General features: G+C 49.9%; 1 protein-coding gene across 2 annotated transcripts; it reads right to left on the bottom strand.

Moving 5' to 3' along the window:
* Nucleotides 1-5,775: 5,775 nt before the first annotated feature.
* Nucleotides 5,776-22,224, bottom strand: LOC116940044 (calumenin-B-like). Of its 2 annotated transcripts, none has more exons than XM_032949293.2 (7): nt 22,097-22,224; nt 19,290-19,551; nt 16,719-16,912; nt 12,112-12,284; nt 10,876-10,936; nt 9,327-9,526; nt 5,776-8,719 (listed from the first exon to the last, which is right to left on the bottom strand). In XM_032949293.2, the coding sequence occupies exons 2-7, from the start codon at nt 19,514-19,516 to the stop codon at nt 8,615-8,617; spliced, it is 960 nt and encodes a 319-aa protein (XP_032805184.1). In that variant the 5' UTR covers nt 19,517-19,551; nt 22,097-22,224; the 3' UTR covers nt 5,776-8,614. The 2 variants fall into 2 exon arrangements, with proteins under 2 accessions (XP_032805184.1, XP_032805185.1); XM_032949294.2 differs by lacking the exon at nt 22,097-22,224 and adding an exon at nt 22,012-22,029.
* Nucleotides 22,225-22,735: the final 511 nt, after the last annotated feature.

Below are 22,735 nucleotides of genomic sequence, written 5' to 3'. Positions count from 1 at the left end.
CACACGGACACATGGACACACACACACGGACACACACACACACTCATCTCATCCAGCAGCTCCCCCCCCCCCCTCCATTGGCTCACTCGCCCCCAAAATTAGCGCGCTCCAAATTACAGCAATTAGCGCACAGCTGGCCAGCGAGAGCTCCCATCTCGGCCGGGACTAAAACGTGCCCAGGTGAGCGCTCTGTGTGTGCCCAGAGACACACGCGCGTGTGTGCGCGTAGAGAGACACACGCGCGCGTGTGTGTGTGGAGACACGTGTGTGTGTGCACGTAGAGAGACGCGTGTGTGTGTGGAGACACGTGTGTGTGTGGAGACACGTGTGTGTGCGCGTAGAGAGACGTGTGTGTGTGTGTGTGGAGACACGTGTGTGTGTATGCGCGTAGAGACACGCCTGTGTGTGTGGAGACACGTGTGTGCACGTAGAGAGACGCGCGTGTGTGTAGAGAGAGGTGTGTGTTTGCACGTAGAGACGCGTTTGTGGGTAGAGACGCGTGTGTTTGCGTGGAGACACGTGTGTGTGTTTGCGTGGAGACACGTGTGTGTGCGCATGGAGACACGTGTGTGTGTGTGTGCGCATGGAGACACGTGTGTGTGTGTGCGTATGGAGACACGTGTGTGTGTGTGTGCGTGTAGAGACACGCGTGTGTGATTGCGTGGAGACACGTGTGTGTGTGCGCGTGGAGACACGCGTGTGTGATTGCGTGGAGACACGTGTGTGTGTTTGCGTGGAGACAAATGTGTGTGTGTGCGCGTGGAGACACGTGTGTGTGTGCGCGTGGAGACACGCGTGTGTGTTTGCGTGGAGACACGTGTGTGTGCGCGTGGAGACACGTGCGTGTGTGTGTTGTCCTTCCCTCGCACCTCCGATTAGCACGGCTGGCTACGTACGGTGCGAAAGAAGTTAAACATGCACGCGTGTGCGCGCGTAGAGACACATGCGTGTGTGCGATTTGTGCACGTAGACACATGGGTGTGTGTGTGTGTGCGCGCACTGACACGTTTGCGTGTGCGTGTATTTGTGTGGTGCAGTGGTTAGCGCACTGCGCTTAGAAACCGGCGACGCGAGGTCGATTTCTCGTTCACGTCCACCAGCACCGGTGACTCTCATCCGAACCCATCCTGGGTTTCCCCTAGATCGACTCAGCCTCAAATGAGTACCTGGTGCGGTGCGTTGTAAACATCGCCACTGTGGAGACAAAGGCGGTCGGGCGTGGTGCTGGACACCGACCCTCTCGTGTGGCCGTGTAGGCATTCATATATGCTGCTCGCTAACAGCACTTGCCCCAACCGTCTGCTAAGGCTATGCGGGGGGTCTTTATCTTTGTATAATGATGTAGGCGAGGGGGGCATGGTGTCATCGCTGCTGTGCTACTAATCCGGCGACCTGATATCCCATATGGGCCACGGCTGACATCGGGTATCACTCAACACGAATGATATCCGCGACATTTTGTGGAGATGCAGGTCTGAGATCCACCTGTTGTACATGGAAGCTCGGGATCACTCACAACTCCAGCCAGGGTTTCAGATACCCTTGGCCAGTGCGATGTCTTACAATGTGGCGAGATGTTAACGATCTCGCCTGGTATACAGGAGGTCGTGGCTTCAATCCTGATCCTGACGCCTGTATATTTGGAATTTGCGTGTCTCTTTCTCTCTCTCCCTATGGTCGCTTCAATTTTTTCCGGGTCCTCTGGTTTTCCCCTCCACATTTAGAAACGTGCGTTTGGAGTATTGGGCTGCTATAAATTTCCACATGATGATAAGCCACTTCGTTGAGCTATCATGTGTGGCCAGGTCGCTTCTGAAAAAGAGCTATACAGTCGAGCTCAGTGGGCCTTACCTAGTTACGTAAAATAGTTAATAGTTTTAAAGTACGCGTCTGTATATGTGTGATAGGTGTCGTGTTTATGCGTACACACACACATATATACACGTGTGTGTGTATGGCGGGGAGCGGTAGTGTAGTGGTTAGCGCGCTGCGCTCCGAACTGGCGACCGCATTCAATTTCCGCTCACGGCCAACACCTGAACCGATCAAGGGCCTCCTCGAGGTCGACTCAGCCTCAAATGAGTACCTGTTGCGGTGTGTAAACATCACCACTGGGGAGAAAAAAGCGGCCGGGCGTGGTGTTGGCCACCCACCCCCTCGTGTGCCGTGCCGGCCTTCGTAGGTGCTCGCTAACAGCACTTGCCCCAACAGTCTGTCACAGGCTACACGGGGGGTCTCTTGTTTGTTTGAACAGACTGTGTACGTGAACGCGCCCACCACGTGTCCCCCCAGCGACGACTCCCCCCTACCACAACACCTGTCTGAGGCGAGGCGTCCGGGAGGAAACGAACCAACCCCCAGCCACCCACGCAACCCCCCAGCCACCCACGCAACCCCCCAGCCACCCACGCAACCGCTCACCGACCCAGCCACCCACGCTCCGTCTCTGGGGCCACAGGTAACGTCACAATTACCCGGCTAATGGAACGCGCTGACCCGGTTAATTGAAGCCGTGTTCACGTCACGAGTCCGAAACAGACTGCGCATTAATTTGCTGTAATTGAAGGAGGTTGTCATGGGGGGGGGCTGGGGGGCGGTGATGGTGGTGGTTGATGGCCGATGCCAGACTCGTGGTGGGGAGTGGCGGTGTGGGTGGTGGGGAGTGGTGGGGAGTGGTGGTGTGGGTGGCGGCGTGGGTGGTGGGGAGGGGCGGTGTGGGTTGTGGGGGAGGGGATGGATGGGGTTGAATGCATCCGAGTGTGACAGGTAAACCCTAGTTTTTTACCGTATTAGAAATAACGCTACATTATTAGTGTCCAGCTACTATGGGTTGTGTGGATAATGTATGAACTTCTTTCGCGCCGTACGTATCCAACTGTGCTAATCGTATGTGTGTGGGGGGGGGGGGGGGGGGAATAAACTCATCACAAAATTAGTTTTCGATTTGGATGATTTAGCATAGCTCCAGTGCCTTCCTAATATGGAAAGTAAGGCAGAGCGTTCCAGATGGCCGAAGAAGCGCATCTGAAAGCATCCAATTACTGCTTCATGGGAGGTAACCAACTATATAAAAAAAAATAAAGAATTTTACCGGCTAAGACCCACTGAGCTATATAGCTCTTTTTAGAAGCGATCTGGTCACACATGATAGCTCAACTAAGTGGCCTTATCATCATCATCATCGTGGAAACTTATAGCAGCAGCCAAACTCTAAACGCGTGATGTTGATTCTAAATGTGGAGGGGAAAACCGGAGGACCCGGATAAAAATCCACCTGACCAGGGAGAGACACTCAAAACTCCCAAATAAACAGCAGGCGTCAGGGTCGGGATCTAACCCACGACCTCCTTTATACCAGGCGAGGTAGGTAACATCTCGCCACCGCGAATACAGGAGTAACCCAGATGAAAACCCTCACGCGGACAAGGTTAATGCAGAACGTTTCCCCACAGACGGGCCTAACGATCCACGGCTGTACTTGCAAACATCTGGCCACCTCGTAGCCCGACGCCCCTGAAACGACAGCCGTGGCATTCCAAGGTCAAAATCCTATCCGAACGCCACTCACCGGGTTCAACGCCTGCGAGCTCGAGGCGAGATTGGTGAACGCGGTCTTCACCGGCCACGTTCAACAAGAGCATCAATCCACATTTGTTCAGTTAGCTCATTTTTTTTCCATCTCCCTCCCTCCCTTTTCCATAGAATCTCACAGGACCGCACCACGTCGCAAACGCGTTGACTCCCTGCCCAACTACTGCTGTGCCTTTTATTCTTCTGCTCATGATCGACTGACCTATCTCTCTCTAAAGATATACACTGTATATAAAATATGCTCTATATCCTTAGTGCATTGAAATACCATGCTATTTAGATCGTATGTAAATCATAATCGCGTTCTTTCGTATTAATAACAGGCTTTTTTTTCGGTAAAGTCACGTTGAAGAGAAACAACAAAATAACAAAATATATATAAAACAATAAAAAATTCTCACGACGTTTCGACCATAACTCAAACGGTCATCATCAGGTGTAAATCAAAATTTTAGGCTTTTTTTTGTTAGATCGCGCAAATATTTACGCAATCTAACTCCAAAAAAATCCTCTGGATATTGGTCGCGAAAGCCTACGTGTTAAAACTGATTAATAACAGATTACATGTGTTTTTTATGTACCCACTCAATCCTAATTGTATTGGGATTACATTGTATATGGGATTCGCTTTGTTTTACTCACGAATGAGGATCCTACGGAACCCTCTAGCCAAATACAGGGTGCTTCAAAGCAAATGTTAACACTTACATGGGACTATCGTTTTTAATGGAGAAATAACGAACACGCTGTAAAATAACCAATTTATGTTAATAGCTTCAAAAAGCCAAAGGGTCTGCACTTGTTCGCCATCGTTGCCAACACGTGCCTGGAATCTTCTTCAGGTGGTCTCCAGAGCCTGGGGGAACATTTCTCGTGGTCTTGTTGCAGATTCTCAAAAGGGGTTAACATTTTTTTCTTAATAAGCACCCTGTAAACCAACAGATATCGTCTTGTAGCCACTCACCCAGTGTGTCTTCGGCCGTCTGAGACAGGTTCGTAGCTTCGCAGATTAAAAACCATCATCACGATCCGTGGGCAGATGAGACCCGGAGGTGTCCGCTGCACATTTCATCATTCGTTTCCACTTTCCACTCGTTCTCAATATGCTCAAGTAGTGCCACATCTTATCTGGCACCGATCTCTTAGATCGTCAAAAAATATATATATAATTTCTAAATCGTGGCCAGGCGCACGCCATCATTGCACTGGAGCAACAACTGCTGCATCGACGGATTAAAATTTACGGACACGTAACACGAAGAGCCGCCATGCGGTGCACGTGGCCTTAACTTTTAAAGTTTTTTGTCTCATTGAAAGACGTTTAAAACGAGCATCGGACAGCGCAAGACGCAGCATAGGTGTGTGTGGTTTTTTTTGTGGAGTGCGTCTCGGAGTACAAACCAAGCAAGAACCCGTGCGAGTGTGTAGAGGGATCCACAGTGAACAGACAGGAGCTCTTGCCCGCATTGCTTAGTTGCGTACCACGTGCTAATAACGAGCTGTTTCTGTGATAGCGGCCACCTCCTATACGCGGGGTCGTCAGAGAACCTTTCAACACACTAAACTATTTATTTTACTAGACTGAGCTGTAGAGCTCATTTTCATAAGCGACCTGGCTATCACAAATGATAGATCAACTTAGTGGCTGATCACGTGGAAGTTTATGGCAGCAGCCAAATACTCTAAAACGCGTTGTCGATTCTAAACGTGGAGAGAAAAAAAAAACGGAGCCGGAGAAAAATCCACGTGACCACGGGGAGAGAGACACGCAAACTCCAAATATGACGACCTTCTGTATACCAGGCGAGGTATATAGCATCTCGCCACCGTGGCAACGTTGAAAAGGCACCCGTAAAAAGGCACCCCAAGTGGTAGCTGCCTTGTGCGGAATGAGGTGTCTCAGGGCCTGGCCTGCAAACGGGCATTTGCCTGCCGGTAGGGGGAGTGGCGTTGTGACTGTCGCCGCTGTGTGTAATCCCAATAGAATAAGCTTGCACGTACATTCTAGAAGCTGGCAATAAAAACTAAATTGAGGAACTTCAGCTGTTGAAAAATTTGCCGACACGCGCAGCGAAACGTCGGAAAGCCGTTCCAAACAACGCGCTGTACCGCACGATCAGAAAACCACGAGGGAGAGCGGTGCGGCAACAACCGTGAACAGACGAATCTCACCCACGCACCGCGCACCGTCGCATCGTTAATTTATTGCAAAATATGAATCTCACATCGCGCGCGCGACAAGCCGGCTAATCGTCAACTTCGTGACAAAATTAATCGCCGGATCGAGACGTTTTGATTCTTTAATTTTTAAAAAATCGGAAATAATGTCCGCTTGATATTTGAGACTGCAAAGCTTCCCCCCATACGATATGGCCCACACGCCAACTCTGCAGTATATTATTCAGTATTTAACTGTGAACACTGTTATTTCATCAATGCTTTATCGTTTGACAACGTATATGGGTTTTGTTTTGCATTTTGAACATTTTGTAACCACATAATACGCGTTTCTTTCTTGAGTTAACCGCGACAGTAACGCAACGCGGGGGAAAAAAAAATTCACCTTTAAATATATACGAAGAACTGTTTACATATATAATATAAAACGATTAAATGCAGGCAGCTTCAATTTGGGAGCGACAGAGCGCCGATTGCGACCAGAGAAGGCAATGGGGGACTCCGTTTGCGGACTTCCTACCGATAAAAAAAAAATATGTACACACTCGTCAGCTGTGCTTCCCTCGGGTTAAAACAAAACGCTGGCAACTCATTTCAGTAGCGAGGCATTTTCACTGCGTCAAAGGGTCGTTCTAAATACTGCCAACGGGAGCGGCACGATTCACCGTTCACGATTTCGCTCGGCCCCGCCGACGCCGGGCAGCATGGGTGTACACACACACGTCCGATCCATCTAATCTGTGGGCGCAGACCCAACTCGTTTGCCAAAAGCATTCACGGGATCAATTGTGTTTATATATATGGCCAATTTGCATGGCACAATACATCACTGCTCAAAGCCCCCTAGGCATTTCATGAGCGGGGTTGTCATTTGATTCAAAGAAACAACTTTTTTTGCATCATATTGTCACCATCCCTGCTGTATTGTAGTCGTGTTCACTCCATTAGTCGAAATGGAATCGATCAATTCTCCTCCACACTGTTCAATGCGTGCATCCTTAACGTTATAATTTATTGGTGATCCACGAATCGAGATTTTGGCACACGCCTAATGGCCAAAAATTCTAAATTGCAATAACCATTCCAAATGGGGTGGGTCATCACATTACTTGACTGGCAACGGACGTTTGTATATTGGTACCACGAAGTGTCTTGCCACCTCAGCTGATAGCGAGGCCTGCTCTTGGCCCACGCACTTCTGTCAACACCCACACCGCTGCCGCTGAGAATGACGACATGATGCATAACTACGCACAACCGCGTACAGCAACAAGCACGGAAGATTTGTAGCCAACAACCCCTACAATGATGCAGCCCGTGGATCCTACAACAGCTGAAGGCATTGGAACTCTTGAATGCTCGTGACGGTCGGTGGCGGTCGACAGGGCAGCCGTACACGAGTTTGACCGATAGGAATCGTCGCTACGGCGTGCCCACGATGAATTGACGGCCGTCTCTTGCTAGGCGTGGGGGGAGGCTCATTCAAACGGACTGACAACTAAAGGAGAGGGGAGGGGGTGGCAGGGCAGGTGGTGGTGGAAAGCGGACCAGTCAAACACCGCGAGCGAGAACAACGCGTTCCACAACTCGGGGAATTCGCCGCACTGGACAGACGGGACCGCATCGAGCGTCAACGCCAGGAAGTGAGCGGAAGGACGACGCCACTGCCGGCATCGCCGCCGACGCCGCCGCAGAGCTGAAAGGGAATGCGGTTGCCAATGTGCTCACCGGAGCGTGCGCAGGCTAAAAGAAAGCGGCACGGCGTGATTCGCAGTGGGATAGGCACAGCAGCCCGCACAGCGCTGTGCATTTATCGGGCACGTCGGGGGAAAGAGGTGAGGGGAAGGAAAAAAAAATTATAAAACTCTACAGGAGCTGCAGTAATTGGGCAGTAATGATCTAACACTGTCTTGCATTCACTTAAAAACACTTCCCCCTCCCCCCCTAACCGTACCCCCAACCCAACCCCTCTCGAACACAAAATGCCGTCGCACGGCTGATGAACGGTGGTGCGCTATGCGAGCCTTTTGGTCGGACAAATTTCCTCCCTCTGCCGCGCATTTTTTGTTGTTGTTCTCAGCAGTCGGCCGCCATCATCCTGCGCACGGAAGGGCGAGTAAAACCGTGGTGGGTACAACCGTGGGCGGGTATAACCGAGGCGAGGTCGGTGAAACGCGTGGAAGCACTGACGTATTTAAAATACGAGCTACTCTAACAATTGCGTAGATTATCATTTGTCACAAGTGGCTTTACTTTGAACTTAATTTGAAGTTTAAACTCGGGAAATTATAGCGTCACGTTTTTTTTTGTCGGCAGCAAACACTTATAGAGGCAAATTTGTCGAGATCCAGTGGTCATCCCTAATTGGCAACCACCAACGACGACCCCCTCTCCCCCCACCCCACCCCCACAAAGGTACAACCAGCTCATCTGAAAATAGAGAAGGGGCACGGGGGGGGGGAGGGTCAGTGGGTGCCTCCGTATTAGCTACGCGCATCGCGTTGTAACAAATGCCGGATTACGTGCGCGACCGAACGACGCACACAGATAAGAGGAGATCGTTCCCCCCCACCCACCAACCCACCCCTCCTCCCCTCCCTTTGCACTTCTCCCCAGGGGAGACGCGTTGCCCGCAATGCAGCGGGAGGACGGAGAAGCGTTCCCTGTAGCGCGCCCGACTTCGTTCCTGTCGCGTGTCGGCCCTCGGCGGTGTTTCCCGCCCCCTCCCACCCCTGGAAGGCCTCGGGGGGGGTCGCGGCCGTCAGGGCAGAAGAAGAAAGCCCCGGTGATGGTGGTCGTGGTGGCGGTGGGGGGCTGACAGGGAGAGGGAGAGAGAGGGGGGGGACTAGAACTCATCGTGCCGCGTCAGGGCCTCGCCAAAGTTGGTCGCTTGGCTTCCCACGAAGAGGTCGTGCTTGTCCAGGATCTCCTCCTTGCTCAGCTTGCCGTCCTGAGCATAGCGCAGCAACAAAGACAAAGATTCCACCCCGATTAGCACAGTCGGCTACGTAAGGCGCATAAGAAGTTTAACATACATACATACATACAATACAGGACAAGTGCTGTTAACGAGCACCGACAAAGGCCGGCACGGCACACGAACGGGCGGGTGACCAGCACCGTGCTCGGCAGCCTTCGTCTCCCGAGTGACGATGTTTACACATTGCACCAGGTACTTGTTTAAGGCTGAGTCGGCCTAGGGGAGGCCCATGACGGCTTCAGATATTCATTACCAATGGTCGGCTGCTAGCGGGAATTGGACCTCGGGGTCGCTGGGTTTGTAACCACTGTGCCGCCGCCCATAATAACACCACAGACGCACTCGCCCCCCAACATGGAATTCACACTCGGTTCATACACTACACTTGTAGCACCTAACATGCCACAACATAGTAAAACACATCTCCCATGGCACACGCACAAATCCCAGCACCGCTCCCACACACCCCACCGCAGATTGGTACGAGGGGACAAGAGAACGCTTCAACGAACGCTCGTTTGCTCCGATCGGGTTTTCGAGAACCCGGCGGGTTGTCAAGGTGACGTGGAGGTGTCACCTTGTCGCTGTCAGACTCGTAGATGAGGTGGCGGGCCTCTGCCTCTGCGTGGTCGTAGTCCGAGGGCAGGATCCAGGCCATCGTCTCTTCCTTGTCCATCTTGCCGTCCTTGTTGGTGTCGCGGAAGTCCGTGAACTGCTGTCGCTCCGTCTTCACCCACTCGGGTTCCTCGCTCTCCCCGGCCTGGTTGTACATGTCCCCTGTGGGAGAGGGCAGAGGTGCGCAGAGGTGGTAAGGTGGTGGTCAACGCTAACATGGTGGATGCAACATTGGGTCAAGTGCTTCCAACAAGACGCTTGTGGTGATGCGGGATTTTGTGGAAGGGTTAGGGTACAGCTTACGAATAGTACTTGACGAAGAAATTTTGAACTCCAAAACACTCCGAACGAGCCTGCTTTCACCCGATCTTGTTTACGTATATATACGTAACAAGACAAAGATCCCCTCTACAACCGTTAACAGACTGGTGCGGCAAGTGCTGTTAAGCGAGCACCTACGGAGGGCGGCACGGCCCACGCGGGGATGGGTGGCCAGCACCACAGACACAGGATTTATATAACATCTGAATTCAATCGAACCTCAAGACGCTGTAGAGAATCAGTGGACATTTCAAAGAGAGGGGTAGTCAGTCATGTCTTAAGCCTGCACCTGGACAGGGCCGAGGAGTCAACAGTAAATGTGTTTCAGTTTCATGGGAAGAGATTCAAAGACAAATAAAAGTTGAAAACAGTTCCCAATCAGTGCTGCTTTAGGTTAATGTAGCTATTGCTGGCAGCATCTTCATTGCCATCCCCATGACATTTTTGTGTTTAGTTTGTTGTCCTTCACCCGCACCTCCGATTAGCACGGCTGGCCTACATACGGTGCGAAATAAGTTCAACATAATACAAATATACATGCGTCACATCATCTTCAATGCACTCGATTTCATCAGCGTTTAGAAGAAAGTTGAGCATGGTTAACTCCGAATAAGACACTTCCTCAGAAAACCTTTGGCTGTGAGGTGGTCAAGAGATGGCTCACAGCTACGTATTGAATCCATAGCTGTGAAGCATTCAGTGCATACTCCAAAAGTGTGTGCGTGGGGTTATTATTGTTCCCCCCACGCACACTCGATGCGCAGCGATCTATTTCTATAACAAAGTTTTAGTTTTTTTTCGGGGTTAGATGGCATAAACATGCGTTGCTAAACCCGTCATCACCCGACACGGCCAATTAGCGAGGAGTGTCTAGTAAACAAAACGTGCCGATTAGTTACTAGTTCGGCGCACGTGTGTGTTGGAGATTGAACCCACAGCATTTACAATTCGAGTTGTGTGCCGCTCTGGTGGCGGTTACGCGATCTAACCCGAAACAAAAAAACTTTATTGTGGACAATATTGGTCGCGGAAGCCTACGTGATAAACCGATCAATGTCTTTATGAACCACCTGCACACAAAGTCATGTTTACAACAGGATTCTGAGGCCTTCCCGGTATTGCCAACATCCCTCCCCCCAAGGTGCCTTTCAAAGGCCGGTGCTTTTCCGAGCAAGTCCCAGGGGGCTTACCGATGTACTCGTTCAGATCAATGAAGCCATCTCCGTTCTTGTCAATGTCTTCCATGGTTTCCTGAAAGAGATGGAAATGTGCCTGCTTGAGAACAAAAGACGATCAACAACAAAACACACGAACCAGAGGGCGCAGCCCGTCAGGAATTTCCACCGCAGGCATTTCCTGCAAAGGATTGCCACGAGGCAATTTGCCAAACATAGCACGGCTTAATTTCACGCCTCCTTCCCACCTGATAGTTGCTGCTGCTAGTCAGCAGGGTTTAATAAACAGAGTTTAACACAAAGGCTTTCGCGACCAATATCATCCATAATACAGGTTTTGGCTCTCCAACACACCGGCGTGCTGTACTAGTAACGAATTGGCATGTTCTGTTTACGTGACAAAACCTTACTAATTGGCTGTGTCGGGTGGTGGTGGGTTTAACGACACATATTTACGTGATCTAACCCAAAAAACAACCTGTATGATGTTTAATAAACTGCTCCGCATCGTAGTTGGCAACGTTCTAAATCACAGATGAAGAATGGATGCCTTTAACGTTCTTGGCAGGCAAACACATGTACACACCCGTTATCAACACGACTGTCATTTGCCCATAAAAGGCAGTGTTTTTTCAGTACGTTATTCGTGCCAGGACGGATTCACTTTGAGGCCACGTGAAGTGTGGAGGCACGGGACCGACCCAGGTGTCATGGGTTAAATGACCGAGACGATGAGCAGACACCACCTGCGAGGCCGCCCAATGTGCTGCATTGCCGAGTTTGAACCGGCATGTCTCGAGCGTTGCTCCTCTGCCTGGAGTTGTTTCCGGAAGGCCTCTCCACCTGCCCAGTGGCGCCCTTCAAGAGGCTCGCCCGTACCTTGTTCATCACCCATACAAGATCCCACCAGATAAACGAAGACAAAAACCCCCTGTGTAACCTTCAGACTGTTGGGGAAAGTGCTGTTAGCGAGCACCTATGAAGGCCAGAGCGGCATACGAGGGAGTGAGTGCCCAGCATCACGTCCAGCCACCTTTGTCTCCCTAGCGGCGACGTTTACACACCGCACCAGGAACTCATTTTGAGGCCGAATCGACCCAAGGAAGGCCCAGGACCGGTTCAGATAATCGTCACCAGTGTTGGTGGCCGCGAGCGGGACTCGAACCCGGGCCGCCGGATTCGTAGGCGCAGCGCGCTAACCGCACACACGTACACGCACGCACACACACGTGGGCACGAGCCCAGACGTACGGTGACGATGATGTCCTTCATGTGCTCAAACTCCTCGGGATGCAGGAAGGCGGTGAACTCCTCCTTGGAGGCTTGCCCGTCGCCGTCCACGTCGGCCGCCTTGAACCTGCGCTCGTCGCGCCCCAGCATCTGCTTGTAGTTGAAGCCGTCCTCCTCGCCGCCCTGTGCCTCCTCTGGTGTCACGCACGCGACGGCAACGGCGGAGAGAATCACCGGTGCCGACTAAAAGCACTCAATTCAGGATTACGCGCAGCAATGTGCGTACGACCCGGCCTCAGATGAGTACCTGGCGGCGAGGTGTGTAAACATCGCCACTGGGAGAGACAAAGGCGGACGGGCATGGCGCTGGGCACTCACCCCCCCCCCCCCCCCGTGCCGGCCTGTATAGGTCCTGCTCGCTAACAGCACTTGCTCCAACAGTCTGTTAAGGCTAAACGGGGGTTCTTTGTATGTATACGTAGCCAAACCACGCTCATGGGAAGTGCGGGGGGGAAGGACAACAAACTAAACACAAAATGCAATTCTAAAGAAACCAGTTTTCAATCTGGATTTAAAAGTGCATAGCTCCAGTGGCTTACCAATAAAATCGGCGGCTTCCAAATAAAAGCGATCATCGGCACCCTAACTGGCAGACTAATGCCCACTTGCAGGCCAGTCTCGAGTCACCTTGTTCCGCACAGGGACAGATTCCCCTGGGGGGTGGGCCCTTCGAACTTTGAGATGAGATGTGACGGCGAGGTGCTTTGAGTTGCCAAGGCATTTAAGCGCCACAAGCGGAAAGATTAAGATCATAATATAAAGGGGGGGGGGGGGTAAAAGAATGGAAACTGCCGTGGTATGCGTGGGCACGTCAAAATAATGCCATCTAACTAGACTTTAGTAAACGCAATGACAATGACAGTTGCTGGCAACAAAGTCAGAAGGAAGTCCACGGAAAAGGTGAACCTGAAGGCATTGTTCTGAAGACACTGGGAAAAAGAGGTTCTGACGTGGACGCAATACTTCTTCTGTCGTATGGCTGCTGATGTCGACGCAGAGCAACAGCTACAATTTCCCATTCAGGTGGTCAAGCCGGAAAACTGCGTCAGCAGGTGCACTGTCGCATAGGGGATACAAACCGATATTTTACATTTTCAGAGCTGGAATTTTGCCATAATTAAATAGCAGAATCAAGATTAACGCGATTTTTTCTTTAGTTATCAGTCTTTGGTTACGTTACACAGCCGAGAGAGTTCCGGATTAACAATTTCTTTCTCTAAACGCACGACAGTAGAATATAATTGCAGCTCGAAAAATAAAAACCCCACAGCTCTCCACATTCCTCAGCGCAACGCTAACGCTGTGTGCCAGAAGCTAAAACATCCCGCGCGATGGGTGGAAACGCCAAGCCTCCTCCATCCAACCACCCCACCACCTCTCCAGCGACTACATTTACATTTATAAAGGCACAGGACCAACACACATGACTCACGGTAGGATATCTTCCAGCACAGACTCCCCCCACCCGACCACCTCTCTGACAAAATCACAATGGCTATTGCTCAGTCTCCCTCAACATCCTGAAATAAATCATCTTTAGAAAACCACGGAACAGACTTATTGTGGACAACTCGACTAAACCAGATGTAGGCTTCTGGACAAATAACACGGAATGGTTTTGTTTTGTTAACACGAAATCTTCTCAATTAAAAAAAAAATCGCTTGCGCAACACAGCGACTGCCCCGCTCGCATACACGATGTCCCTTTAATTAACAACAGCCTCCGCAGGGCCTTCTGTGCGCGTGTGAAGTAAACATCCCTCTTAATTCATCCAGATAGGCAAGTGATGAGTCGATGGGGGAGGGAGGGGGGGAGCTGAAATGTTGAATAAAGAATGAGGTGCTCAAGCCGAACCAATAACAAAAACATCTCTGTAGAAGACACCTCTATCGGGAGTCCGGTTAAGACAGAGGAAACAAACAAACGCGATAAGCGAGAGTACGCCGACGTGTCAGGAGGGTCTAACTTAAAGGCTCAGAGAGGGGCGAGCCAACCGAGCCAGTGGCACAACTGAGATTCGGGGTTCGAAACCCAGTTCCAAACGCCCTTCGTAAAAAAAAAAAACATTTCCTCAAGTTTCAGCGAGTGTCGATGATTTCGGCCCCAATCCCCCAATAAGCGAGCAGGTAGTGCAGCGGTGACAAGGCAGGTAAACAATGGATGGATTCAAATAAATTCTTCCTCCACTGACGACGATGCACGCATCTTAATATGCGTGTAAGAAGGCATTAATTTTCAATTCATATTACGTGGCGGTGTATTATTTCACGTCTAAAACCCTACAGCCGCCGAATATCCCACACGCACCACAGACGGCAACAACAGAATCCATTCTTAAATCCAATCACTGCCCACAATCGTGACAATTCACGATACTGTGGTGGTGGTGGGCAAATCAATGACACGCCTAGTGACGGCTAATGTTTCGGTTGACCATTGCACAATAGCGTGCGCATGCATGCCGCCCCTGCCCCAATGCCACAAGGACAGACCGTCCGAATGTAACGACCCAACGCGTGTCAAAGCACTTAACCGTTTCGCCAAATGCAGCGAGGAATTTTGGCCACGTACTAATCACAGTGCAGCCGCTGGAGGACAATTATCTTTTACACAAAAGCGGGAGATACTTAAATTAGATAGCTTGGAATAACCGACGCCGCAAAACGATTTTTAATTAATGCTGCTCAGAGATTCGCAATTTCAGCCTAACACGCATACTAACGAGCAAGTTCATGAATCGCTTTGTGCGTAGCAAGGATAGCGGAGCACACACTCTGACCACCTAGGTACGAACCAAACAAACAAACTGCGTTTGGCAGTGGGTGCACAAAGCACACGCAACAAAAATAACTATTTTTCCTTTTAAGGCCGTGGTCTTGACAAATGTGTTGATTTATTTGTTAGCCGAGCAAGTACAAACCATAGGACTAACAGAAATTAAAACCAAAAATCTCAAGAGAACTGCTTTGGAATTTGTTTCAGGAGAGGCTGAAGAGTGCGGCAATCGTGGTGGTGACAGCGGTGGCTGTAGCGGCAGGAACACCTGTCGTCTGCTTTCTGCCGTCAATGCATTCCTTCTGAGACCGGACCAACAGCTTGACGTGCAAGCGTGATTGGCGCTATAACCGGCACTGACCGGGGCCCCGAAAGCAGGTGGCATTGCGAGCAGCAAGCAAGCCAGCAAGCTGGGACTTGTGTGTTTAACACGTACGCTTTCACAACCGAAACCGGGCAGGCTTCTTCAACAATTCTGGAAAATCGCCTGAAGCTGGTTGCAATCACCAGAGAAACGTCCTACTCAAGTTGTAAATGTTGTGGGTTTACTCACCAAGACACCGGTATGCTGGAGTCGTAACTAAATGGCGCATTTTGTTTTCCGTGACAAACCTGTGTTGGGTGGTGGCGGGTTTAACGACATTGATATTTGCACGACCTCACCCAAAAAACCTTCATCGTGGAGACATGCATAACCGTCAGCGGCAAGGGCGCTCAGAAATTCAACAAAATGCAAAATAGGTCATCGGTGGAGGCCCGAGAGGTATTTTTAAACACGAGCCAAACATAGCGCACGACGCGCAACAACGAGGCGAGCGATGTTTCCGACCCCTCTCCCCACCACCTACTGGATGAATTGTCGCCACTCAAGAGTAACAGTTTCCCATCAATTATTCTGTTGTTGGACATTCCAGCGCACGTGGATTCTAAATTAGTTGGCGTGCTGCGGTTTCTTGGAAAGTAACATTCATTGTTGCGATTTACCGATCAAAATTGAGTCTTAGGTTCGTGATTTATCGGAGGCTGAGGGGGTGAGCTGAAAGAATGTGGTGGAACGAAATACGAGGTCGGTGGATGTGGCTTGGGAATAGGCACGGAACAGAAATACACAAACAAAGCAGATCTGAGCAGCTGACCCCCATGCAACGAGAACTTTTGGCTTCGAAGCAAACGATGCCAAGCGCTGGTTACGAGTTAGTGAGCGATGGAGCATGTGAGTGTTAACTCCCTCGTCTGGTATACAGGAGGTCGTGGGATCAATCCAGACCCTGACATGTATATTCCTAGTTTTCACGTTCTCCCCATGGTCATGTGGATTTTTACCCTGGGTCCTCCGATTTTTCCCTCCAAGTTTAGAATCAACGTGCGTTTAAAGTATTTGGCTGTTATAAATTTCCACATAAGCCACTTCGTTGAGCTTTCATTTGTGGCAAGGTCGTTTCTGAAAAACAGCTATATAGTGGGTAAACTAAAATGAGTTTAGGTTTAGTTTAGATTGAGCCAGTGCGTGCGTGAGCAACTGAGTGAGCAAACGAGCAAGCAACTGCTGAATGCGTTCGTGTAAGCAACCGTGCGACTGAAGATCTGCATAAGTGAGCGACCGAGCCAGCAATTGCTGAATGCGTGCGTGAGCAACCGAGTGACTGAATGCATGCGTGAGTGAGCGACTGAGTGAGCGAGCGACTGCTGAATGCGTGCGTGAGCGACCCAGCGACTGAATTCGGGCCTGAGTGAGCGAGTCAACGAATGGGACCGCGACCGAGCGCTCGAGGGAGCGGTGCGAGCGCCGCACCGGCGAGGAAACCGTAGGTGGCGTTGCGGTACTCCTCCCACGACACGGAGCCGTCGCCGTCGATGTCGTGGCCCGTCCACTGGCGGTCGACATCCTCGTACACCCAGCGCCGCTGCGTGTGCTTGATCCACATCGTCATCTCGTCCTGCGTCACCAGCCCATCGCCGTCGCTGTCGATCTTCTCCACTATTTTCCTACGGGAGGGCGGGGCAAAGGGAACAACCCGGGTGTTAAACCGTGCATACGCATGAGATTTGATAGAAAGCTTTCAAATGTGTTTGCTCTCCGGGGCTGTTTCACCCAGCGATAACAGCGATTGGTTCTCAAAGCAGCACACCGAGATGACGTCACGTGGAGCGTGCAGTCGTGCGATGACGTCACGTGTAAGTGACGTACTCTCCTTGTCTGCATTTTTTATCGTAGTCAAGTTTTGGGCAACCCTTTGGTCAATTGGACAATTTTCTCTGGGGTAAATCCCAAATGGCAACAACTTTGCAACGCAATTTCCTTCATAATGGATGAACTTTGAGAGTTGCCGTGCCCTCACTACAGACACACGGGTGGAACCTAAGAAGGTGTTCACCTTCGCCATGCATACGCACAGAATGAGGGCCTCCCCCACGCCAATGTGGGTCGTGGAGGTTATTCGACCATACTTCACCATGCTGGTCAGTGCAGATTGGCGAATGCAGGGAACATGGATGCAGGAGCATAGAACAGCACAGGTTTGCTGCAGTGCCCTTCTGCTGCTCCACTGCCTTATGAAAACCTGTATATGTGCATGTTGGTCACCCGTTCAAGCACTATCCAGGCTCCATCCTGCTTAGCTTGAGACCCGAAGCTATTGGGGTACATTTATGGTGATTTGGTCATAGGCGCATTATTCATAGCAGGAGGAAAATATGGTTGCGTCAGCTGTCACACAACGGCCAAAAAGAACTCTGCTAATGGGAGCTATGACGAGTGAAACGCCCAGCGCTGAACATCAAAGGAGGTGCTGATATGACAGCTCCAAAGAGTGAAGCCGACTGCACTCAGCGGCTTTTTTGCACACACGGCAGTTTATACAATACGCAAATTTATATAACGTCTAAACACGGCCACATCTCAAGTCGTAGGTGTAGGATGAAACGGAGGTCTTGAGCCCAGGTTCTTGAACATGGGAAGTCAACAGCACGAACGATGGAGAATAAGCAATCTCGAGCTTCGGTCGAAAGCCTTGGTTGCTGGAGCACAGCGAGATGAGAGGCGGCGAGCATTGGGAGTGCGTAGAGGGGAAGCAGGGTGAGAGGGCAGGGGCAAAGTCCGCACAGTACGGCTCTCATGACCATCACACACCGGCAAAAATAAACTATCTACTACTTGTTCAAGTGCGCTGCAAGTTGAAATGTTTTAAGAAATACATTGCTGCAACCGGGTGTTACAATAACGGTTTAGCTACGTTGAGGGTTTCTTCTCAGCTTTGTAAAAAAATGGCTTGTTGCAGGTAGGACGAGTTTAAACGTACAAACCTCGTCGATGACAGCTCTTCTCTGTCAAGTTCACATGTTTAGAGTGAACCAGAAAAAGTAGCGCCGTGATGCCTAGCATATTCCCGAACAGGGCAAATCTTCGGTCCTCACGGAATATCGTTTCTCTTTTCCAAAAAACTAATTCTCCCAATTATATTCCCACCCGTGCCATCGGCGTCGCGTTCTTACGAGATGCACACGCTTCCAGATGAAGCTCTTGCATTAAGCGAGTGTAAATATCACGTCCCGCCAGAAACGGGCCCCGGAAGATGCCTTGATAGAATACTTCAGTTTTGATTTAAAGCTTTCGTGACTGCAGGGATTCATATTCTTGGTTACCGAAAGAACCAAGAATAAGAATACTTCAGGTTCGTGTTTTTTTTTACATTAGGTAACAGGCACGTAACCGAGCATTGATTCAGCAATTAAAATCGATTCTTATACTCACGATAAGTGCCTCCAATTGTGCACGTGAGAATAAAATATTGGATCTGTATTTAGAGGGTAAAAGTAATTTATGTAGCTAACAGAATCGCTATATTTACCAATGTCAATCAATTGAGGATTGAAGACCTCCCCGTGCCATGTTGGACGTAGGGGTTTTTTCACCACAAAGTGTAAAAAAAACTACGATGACATTACACGTAATGGTATCATCACGTTTAATGCGAAGGATAACCTTTTTAGTGCTGTTTATTTATCACCATGTTACGGGACAATTTTGTATCAACATAACCTTATCCCAGAATTTCTTAAATTTATGGGCCATCTTTATGAGAGATATGGCCAACATACATACAGACAGATGTTGTATGTATGCTAAGCTTAGTCTGAAACATGAATAATATCCCCGAATCTAACCGCAACCCTCTCTAATCGTGACTATTAATAAAACATCATGCAGGGATGGCTAATAAATCGTTCCAGGTCACGCATTACCTCCCTGTGTCACCTCAAGAGAGGCACGCGGTTTCTCAATGCCGGAGTTAGCAGCTGCTACTTCTAGCTCAAGTGGCGTCTCTTCTCTCTCTGGCTCCCCCACGAGCCTCGACCGACTCACCCGAGGCGCTCCTTGCTCTCCTCGGGCGAGAGCTGATCGAAGGTTTTGGCCGTCTCGGCGCCCAGGAAGGCCTCATGGTCGTAGTCGAAGCTCTGCTCGTCGTCGTGCTTCTTCTCGCTGAGCGGCTCGTCAGGGTGCACGCGGTTCTTCTTCTCTGCCGTGGGCTTGGCCAGCGCCAGCCACGCGCACAGCGCCACAAACGCCACCTTCTGCCAACCGCACGCCATGGCTCGCCGATTTGCCTACCCTGCTACCGGAAATCCTGGTACAAAAAAAAAAGCACAACAAAAATGTATCATTGTGTGTCTATCTTTGAGATAAGGAGATGACACCGAAATGACTTCAAAAGCATACTTTGTGAAGTCACCTTCTAGGGTTGTTGTCGGATACAAAGTAGTGTGATTGTTGTTGCAAGAGTTCCGAATGGATATGTCTTTGTCTCTTATGCCAATAACATCATTGGAAATAATTTCGGTGGAAAAAAATTCAGACTTTTTAAAAAATAAACTTTCACAAACAAAACACAGATATGTTTTTCCACCCAGTCGTTATGACAGTTGTGCTTTCAGGATTTTGTCATGAGACCATTAACTCACTACACTTGTGAACCTGGGTTAATCAGGCAGCTTCCCAGGTTTGAAGCCAAGATATCAGAAGTGCCAGCTCAGCACTCTGACTTTTGACCCACTTGGCCCCATCTCATAGCTGCAACTTTTATTACTTGGTAGTTTTAAATGCTTCTGCTTGCCCCGTTGAAAATGTTTTACATTCTTCACAGCTGTACTTGACATTTTTTAAAACTTAGTTTTGTTTAGTGTAACTAATGCTTTGGGGATGAAATGTACCAGGTTTTATTTCATTATTCAATTATTAAGTTTTTAATTTGCCGAGTAAAAACTTTCAGGCTACATTTTATCTTAGCTCTTAAAACTTGATGCTGAACTCGTATATGCTAGTCCCATCAGCAGTGGGAGTCACCCACACTTGATTCATTTCAGTAATTGCCATGGGATACCAGTAATTTTAAAGTTTGAATAAATCACAATACAGGTTTTAAACTCTCTACAACCACAGGTTTAGTATTACAAGAATTATAAAGGTGGCCAGGAGATGACTGCTAAGCAATGCATTCTTAAAGCCATCTGTGAAGATTTCAACATTGCTCACTTGTATGTTTGGTGGATGTTTTACAGGTTCTCCCACATGAAGCTAATTACTCATTCACGGTAGGAGCCAATCATCCTAATGCAAGACCCTCCTGCCTTAATCAACATTCTCAAGACTCAGTGAGGGATTCCTGGGTTAAGGACAAATATATTTTTCACATTCGTGGCTTGCACCCCTTAACCTGACACTTAAATTTGCTGAGCCCAAAAAAAAGCCAAGTTGCCAACGGTGGCTCAAGTCACGAGCGGTCAGGCGTAGCTAATCGGCCATTAGTGGCAGGACATTTCTCAACGGTGGAAAGATTGCCGTGCTGACGAGAACTCAAATCTTACGAAAATCCGCTCACCGCAGCTCTTTCACAAATCCAGAAAGAGCACGGCCCAAGTTCCCTTCTAGTCCGGGGGGCACATCAACACACACTATCGGTTGGAATACTAACCTTATAAAGTACCCACTTAACCCAAAATCTGTTAACCCGGGATATCAAACGTGCAACAGCTAATTAGAGTTTTTAGATGTTAACTGTTAACTACTTCGCCTGGTAAACGGGAGGTCGTAGGCTCGATCCCGACCCTGACGCCCGCTCTATATTTGGAGTTGGCGTGTTCTCGCTGTGGTCACGCCCTCCGTTTTCCCCCCCTCCACATTTTGAATCGACATACGTTTTAGAATATTTGGCTGCTATACATTTCCACATGATGATGAGCCACTTCGTTGAGCTTTCATTTGTGGCCAGGTCGCTTCTGAAAAAGAGCTACATAGCTCAGTGGGCCTTACCTGGTTAAATAAAAACTAGTTTTAGTGCTAGAGAGTTTGGAGTTGGGTGGCGATAAGGTGATGGGGGTCTTGGAATCAATGGCATTGGCCATTATGTTATGACTGTTTGACTTAGATTTAAACTCTTTTAACATGAAACGCAGTCAATCCCAAAAACATGCGACTTCCAACTTTGAGTACCAAACGATCAAACCACAAACCAACGAAGCCTTTGTAATGGAATGTACTCCTACCTCTCAAATCAATTACCCCCCATCCCTGACCTATTAAACCACAACCCATGCCCTTACAACACCTAAAACAACCCGTATCGCTGATCAAACCCTTTATAACCCAAGCTTGACACAACTCAACCCCCCATGACCTGACATTTTTCAAAACACTCGACAAATAACCCCAATTATCTCTAACCTCTGACCCAATCGAGCACAACTGCTGACCCCCAAACCCTGTCGTTAACATCCAACAACAACAAAATCCTGAAACTCTGCTCCTTATCGCCATTACCAGGCCGGGGCCCGGATAGCGCCCGCCGCATCTCCCGGTATGTGCGTGTCGATACTCACGCGACCGCGTCAACCCTCAAAAAAACACACAACCAAGTCGGACAGCCCGCCTGCGAGACTAACAACAAAGAGACTAACACGGCGTTGGCCATATTTTTTTGTAAAAATAAAACATCGCCTTAACCAGACAGACTCGTTACATTAAGACGAGATACCGGTGTCGGAGGTCAGAGGTCACCCGAACACAGACACACAGAAGATGCAGGCATTACATCCAACAACTCGTCAGCCAGGTCCGCAGCAACAACAGCAACAACGACGACGACGCTGGAAAGTTTATGCGCGATTTAATCTTACGCGATTATAGTGAAGACGAAGCTGCCGCTGTTGGTGCTGGAGGTGCTGATGGAGGTGGTGGGAGCCGCTACAGCGCCGCCCGTTACCTCAACTCCACCCACCCCGCCTCACACCCGCCAATCACACGACGCGAAGCTCGCGGTGCCGTCGCCCCGAGCGACAGGGCCGCGCCTCTCGATTGGACGCTGGGGGCTCCGCGGAGGAGGTTCGCGGGTGGGGTGGGGCGGGGCGCGCGCCGCTTCCGATTGGGGAGAGCCCCCCCCCCGCCACGTGGCGGTTTCCGTCCCAGACGGCGCGACTTGATTGGTCGGCATCGGTCACGCGGGCGCCCCCCCGCGGGAGAAGAGGGGGGGGGTCCAGCTGACCAATGAGTGGGCGGCAGCGCGTGCCTTGCGCCGGTTGGTCGAGACGCGTTTTCCCGCCAACGTGGCAGACCGAGGGAGGGAGGGCGGTAACGGGGGAGGGGGTTCAATAATTGAGTTCTATTGCAATTCCCTTGCGATGTTTGTCTAATATTAAACATTGCTCTCCCTTCACGATTATAAACGGTGGACTTTTACCTAAAATTCCCGAATATGATGGCATTCACTGGAGATTAATTGTTTACCTCATTATGATGGTTATGATGACGACGTTTAA

This window comes from Petromyzon marinus, chromosome 7 (assembly GCF_048934315.1).
Source record: "Petromyzon marinus isolate PM22_M1 ecotype Great Lakes invasive population chromosome 7, UKy_Petmar_22M1.pri1.0, whole genome shotgun sequence".
Classification (NCBI taxonomy): Eukaryota; Metazoa; Chordata; class Hyperoartia; order Petromyzontiformes; family Petromyzontidae; genus Petromyzon; species Petromyzon marinus.
This window is presented reverse-complemented; position numbering and strand designations above follow the sequence as displayed.